This window comes from Apaloderma vittatum, unplaced genomic scaffold (assembly GCF_000703405.1).
Source record: "Apaloderma vittatum isolate BGI_N311 unplaced genomic scaffold, ASM70340v1 scaffold14091, whole genome shotgun sequence".
Classification (NCBI taxonomy): domain Eukaryota; kingdom Metazoa; phylum Chordata; class Aves; order Trogoniformes; family Trogonidae; genus Apaloderma; species Apaloderma vittatum.
The window spans coordinates 1-6,127 of record NW_009700885.1 but is presented as its reverse complement, the minus strand read 5'-3'; the positions used below and the strand labels follow the sequence as shown (position 1 = coordinate 6,127).

At 47.4% G+C, this 6,127-nt stretch overlaps 1 protein-coding gene across 1 annotated transcript; it reads right to left on the bottom strand.

The window, feature by feature from the left end:
- Window positions 1-768: 768 nt before the first annotated feature.
- Window positions 769-3,221, bottom strand: LOC104281071 (transmembrane protein 88-like). Its single transcript, XM_009878935.1, has 2 exons — window positions 2,952-3,221; window positions 769-1,038 (listed from the first exon to the last, which is right to left on the bottom strand). The coding sequence occupies exons 1-2, from the start codon at window positions 3,219-3,221 to the stop codon at window positions 769-771; spliced, it is 540 nt and encodes a 179-aa protein (XP_009877237.1).
- Window positions 3,222-6,127: the final 2,906 nt, after the last annotated feature.

Sequence of the window (6,127 nt, the reverse complement as noted above, 5' to 3'; positions counted from 1 at the left end):
TCCTGAATGGCATCAGAACCATTTAGTCAGCACTTTCACCTTGCAAAATCCTGGAGCCACGAGAAAAGCATTCAATTGCAAACTTGACATTCCTCAGGTTCCAGAGTGGAACAGAGAGAAACTCCCTCAGGGGAGATTTGACGTGATCTTTATTTATACACAACACTTGAAACGCTTGTATTTGGGAGACGGGAACAAGAGCCAGTGGGAGCACACAGCTTGCAGTGACCAGCAGCACACAGACCCCGTGAACCCAACACTGCACAGACCCGCAGTGATTTGACAAGGCAAAATCACGCATCGAGGTGCCAGGCTTTTCCCTCCCTGCCACACCTTCTCACATACAGCCAGTTTTACACCCCGTTGACAATCTGTGGCATGTCCTATGACAGTGGGTCTGTGGTATTCCTTCACTGAAATCAAGAGGGGAACCAGCTGACTTAGCTAAGCATCAGTTCAGGCCCTGTGGGAGTTTTGCAGAACCACGGAGCGGGGAACACAGCCTGGGAGGAGTCCGTGTTCTCTCCAGGGCTGGGCACTGTCTCTACCCTCAAGGACTTTTCTGTACTTTGCTCACTGGAAGCGGGCAGAATCCTACCCACTTACAGAAGACAGCTCATTAATGGATCTCCCTTCCTCTCACATTTGGTACTACACAACCTTCACCTGCAGAGACCTCAGGATGGTGATGCTGGGAGGGGACAGTGGGGAGTAACAGGGCAGGGAGAAGAGGGTGCTGGCTAGGGCAGGGCCTCTGCTGCTGCAAACTCACACCCAGGCCTTGACCTGAGTGTTCCAGCCCTTGGCACAGCGGCACAGCCCTCCCTCCTCGTACCAGCGCCACTTCACCCCCTTGTACACGGCCCTGCTGTACGGCTGGAAGCACATCAAGAGGCGGAGACGCCGTGCCAGGCTGCAGTAGATAGCCATGGCCACCACAATGAGAGGGGACATGATGACGAAGCCGAGGATAATGAGGGCAGAAGAGCTGTTGTCATCCAAGATGCTTTTGCAGTAGCGAGCAGCTGAGTGCAGCACCTGTGGGAAGAGTGAGACAGAGCTGGTGACAGACCTGGTGATGGCTGGGAATGGGGACCAAAGTACATTTCTGTTTCTAGCGCTTTCGCAGAAAGACACCCCTCTTGCCCCTCTCCGAGCTGAGCTCAGCAATCTTCAGGCTACGCTGTGTGACTAACAACATGATTTGATCAAGCTTCCAATTATCCCGGCATCGCTGTGAGACAAAAGCCCCACGCACTGATCCTGAAGCAGGGAACACTCGTCTTTATTAGGTCATTGGAATAACACAGCTTAACATTTGACAGGCAGAAACCAAACAAAAAGGCCTCCTGCTGCCACATCGATGCGGGTGGCACAACACACTGGAAATTACAACAAAGTAAGCAAAATACAGCAAGATATTAGCTACCCCCTGGCTGGAGAGCCTCCAGACTCCTGCCCTGGAACAGACTCCTTTGTGTTTTGTCCTCACACACACACTATACTCATTCCTACCTCCTAGAATCAATTGGTGTTGCAAAATCTGCCAGGGAAGCCTGTTCACCCCAAGTTGGTGCAAAGCACTAACTGCTCCTTGCTCAGTGGTATTTGAAATGCTCCTTTCATCCTGGCAGCAGGAGATCCGAGTCAAACCACGCAGTTGTTCCGCATTAACAAACGCTAGAGGCAAAGCTTGCATCCCCTAGCTTCCTTTCCTCTTTCTACATTTTCAGCAGTACAAGAAACACAACCCATTGTACTAAAAAAACCCTCCAACCCTCTAAGGAAAACACGTCAGTTTGAGGATATTTAAATAATCTTCCCTTTAGCTCAGATTCTGTGGAATGGGGAGACCAATAGCCCCTATATTTTGAGTCAATTCTGCTGAGAGAGGATACTACGGTGTGTAGTGGGTTTTTTTCCCCCAAAGTAGGAAGTAAAAGAGCTCTTCTGGGGATAGCAGCAAAAGAAATCATATCAAGCTGGTCTAAGAGTTAAGTGCCTGTGAGGAAAACAGGCAGTAACATCCACACTTAGTTAAGTGATTCCAAAAACATTTGTAGAAATACACCTAGAAGAAATTTATAAGTAATGAAATAATGAAATGCAGAGGACAGCAGCCAGCTGGAGCAGATGCGCACACAGCCATGGCCCTTATTGACATTTGTTGGTGTGAGAAGCTGTGCAGCACATTTGGGAACACGTCTGAATGTTAGACTGGCATAAGAAGGGGATTATATTTCCTGTTGGGCTTTATTACTTCTATAATTAGTCATTAGGCAGATCAAATCCGAGAGCCCTTGTAGAGGGCTTACTTAAATGGAAAGTAACAAACCTACCAGAGCCCATACAGAACTTACACGAATTACAGAGGAGTTTGGCAATAGAGGTCACAAACAAGAGAGAAATACTGTGACATTAAGATGCAAACAGCACCTCTGTCAAGCCAAGCAGTGTATTCACCTGACCTGTCACAGCTGCTTGGTATTTTCATGAGAATACAACTTTATTGCCCAATCAAGCCTCCATTTCTCACGATGCTGGCAGAAGAAAGGGGTAAAAATGTATCTCGCTCATTCCTGCCAGCATCCAGGCGTGCCCACGAGACGGGCACCTCATGCGAGCATCTTGGGCGATGCTGTAGGTTGATCTCTGTGCAGCTGAGTGCAAAGTGATCGCAGTGCCGTGCACAGGGGCTCAGGACCAAGGGGTCCCGTGCTATCTCAGTCCCTGAGGAACTGGACACGCAGCTCTGTCAGTGTCCTCCCTGCCTCTGTGGTGAAGACACTGAATGTATGGGTGCCAATCAACTATTTTAGGACAATCAGTGCGAAAACCATAAAGCCCGTACTCCCCCAGGCAAACGAACGTGCCAGCTAAAATAAAGCCCTTATGGATGGCCCTCTCTGAGGAGGGGCTGTGAGCAGCCAACTGGAGCAAGGCTTACTTACCCGAGAGTGGCACTGGAAGCCAAAGTAAACCACCACAATGGTAGGAAGCAGAACAACAGTGAAGATAACAAACATCAGGAGCAAATTCATGCAAAAGACCAAGGAGTTCATGGTGACCACCACCAAGGTCCATACCAAGCAGCACCAGGCACTCCGGCGCTCCCTGGGAAGGAGCTGCTCATCCATGTCATACGGCGGGAGGCTCGGAATCATCCGAGACTTCTCTGAGAGGTTTTCTGCTCCAAAGTCCTCAGTGTCTTGGCCAGACATTCTTCAGGAAGATTGCTAATCAGCCCACGCTCTTATCCAAAATGGTTTCTTTGCTTTTGGTGACAGACCTGGGAAGTAACTCGCAGAGGCTTTTTCTGCCTCTTTCCCACGGGGACACGAACACTTAACCAGAGATCATAATGGAGCAAGGAAGAAAAGGTCTCTTTTGGACACCTGCTTTCCCAGAACCTGGCCAGTACAGGTTGTTTCCCTTCAGAACGTTTTCAAGCAGTGCCCCAACCTCAGTTTTAAAGTAGATGTGGCTGCTTGAAGTTTGGCAATAGCTATTATTTAGCTTTTGAATCCACAGTACTCCTGAATTTGTTGTTGTTCTTCCTAGGATTAGGATCCTGAGAGTCCCCGAGCAGTTGCTGCCTTAGCTTTGACAGGCTGCTCAGTGTCAGAGAGTGCCTAGCTTTAGCATCCTTCTCCAGCTTTGAGCACCACTCTTTGCTGAGACTCTCAGGCTTTGGCACCTTCAGACAGTTCCTTGACTTCAAATCATCTTTCCACGCTCTTCACCCTGTATCCGAGTAAATATTCCTGCTCAGCTCTCGTCCAAATGAAGTGACCGGTGAAGCCAATGAACAGCAGCTGCTTCTCCACTCTCTGCCTTGCTGGAGTCGTCGCCCACAACTTGCAGAGGTGGAAATAGAGACCGGAGCCGTGTACAGCTTCACCGCTCTCAGCTGCTGGCAGTCACAGGCACTCGAATGCAAGCAGCGTCGTCCTTTCTGAGCTGGAGCTTCAAACACTGCTCTGTTTACTGAGCAGAGTCTGAAGCCGCTCTCTGTGCCAGCCAATCCTTTACATCTGTCTCGCTACTGCCTTAGCACGCAGCGCCCGAGAGCCACACTCAAACGAGACATTCCCAGGTCAAGATAGTTCCTTTTCAATTCTAATTATTCTGCCTCTGCTTCGTTTTCTACAATTTCTTTCTAGAGCCAAAAACCTGAGAGAAACTGGTAATAATCATGATACACCTCAGAAGTCTTCTGATCTCCGCAGTCGTCACTGCTACTGCGTGCAGGAGATATTAATATTCTTGTAGTGAAGACAGAGCAATTACCAATGACTCCGTCTGCCTCATACGACCAACATAATTTAACAATTTCAGCAATGTCTGTACATTTATGTAGCCTTTTAGATACATTCACAGATGCACAATCATAGCACTGCAGGAGGGAGAAAACTCCCTTAACTCCAGAGGAAGCACAGGTCTTACCAGAAGGCACAGCTCACCTGTGGCCCAAGGCAGGGAAAGAATCTGGGACTTCTGTGTTCCACTTTGATGCTATTTCTCTCAGAAAAAGGTTAACAGAAAAAACGAGGTTGACACAATGCTAAGTGTAAAATGATTTTATAGCACAGGCGAATGCTAGCTTTCTTTCATTAAGTAGTTTCATTAAAAAACACCCATCCTCCCACCGTTGGGTGTTCTGTTTATCTGCCTTATGTATTTACTGGCTGGCTGCAGCAACATGCACAGCAGAATTAAAGCGCTTTTCTCCAAGGATGAAGATGTTTCTCTACTTTTAATTTCATTTTCAAATGTCAACCATGTAAATATTACTGAAAGGTGTACTAACTAATCCAAATATTTAAAATTTCTTTCAAAAGCACTTCAGCTGACAGATCAATTTCAATTTTAACAAGATTATAAATCCCCAGAGCAGCTCTGCTTGGGCAGCCACTTTCCTGAGAAAGGGGGAACAAACTATGAAGATATTTTAGTAATAAATGCATTCGAGAGAGAGATATTTAAAAATAGTGAGAAACAACCTTTAAAGCAGTCATTGGAGCACAAAAAGTCCATTTTCATCTCGTTCCACCCATTTCCCTCGCTGCACTCTCAGGTTGAATGGCTCCTATGGGAGAATGCGGGGCAGCAGCCTTTTCTCAAGCTGCAAAATGTGAAACCTCTTCATGGATCTCTCCAGACATCCAGAGGGAAATAACTGTTGAATCTATCCCGCTTTCAGCCGTTGCACAGGCCAGCCACAGTGTTAATAAAGCCCTGCATCCTTTCAGGAAACCAGATGGCGTTGGATGCAATAAATGTGACAAACGGCATGGAGGCTACTAAAGAGTCTCAGCACTCACTCCGTCTGTCTCACAACCACTGATTTAAATACATAGTATTTTTCAAGCTTGGCTTATGCCTTCTAAGTGGAGAAAAGAAATGAAACTTGCACTGTTACAAAGCATAAAAATCTATTACATTCTTCCACAGAACACTTAAACAAGGCATCCTGACAAGCCATCCCATGTACCGTGACCAATGTGTGCAGCTTTATCGAGTCCTTCGCTGATGGATCGCTGCGGAGAAATAATTTTCCCGCTGTCTGCAATGGCAGCACCATCTTGTGGTTTCTCGTAGTTTGAAAATTTTCATTTTATATCTCACAACGCCTTAGGCACAGGATACTGTAAGTCGTGCGACCCAGTATGGAATTCTTCCAGTCACTGAGAACAACACAAAACCGTTTTGCACTGTTTTAGCATCACTAGTTTGAGCACTGCCAGCGACACCCTCACCCTGCGCTTAGATGGGCAGGGAAGGCTGGTGAGCACAGCGAACATTTTTTAATTCTTTCATGGGGCAAGCTGACTGGGAAAAGAGCAAGATTTAGTTATCTATTTTTTTTTCCTTGGGGAAAACTCTTTTATTTGTGCTTGTTGACTCCTATTTTTGGAGCAGCTGTAGAACCCCAGGAGCTCTCACACTCAATTTCTTGGTGTTGCCTGTGGAGGAACTACTTCACCCGGTTCTCCTCATCCCCTTTCCTCCCTCCCTCCAGTGTTCCTGGCGGGTATGAACCGAAGGTTTCATTTCTGATTTTCCCGCAGGGGGTGAAACACGGGAGGAGCTCATCCCCTCACCCCAGTTACCGGCGCCGCAAGCC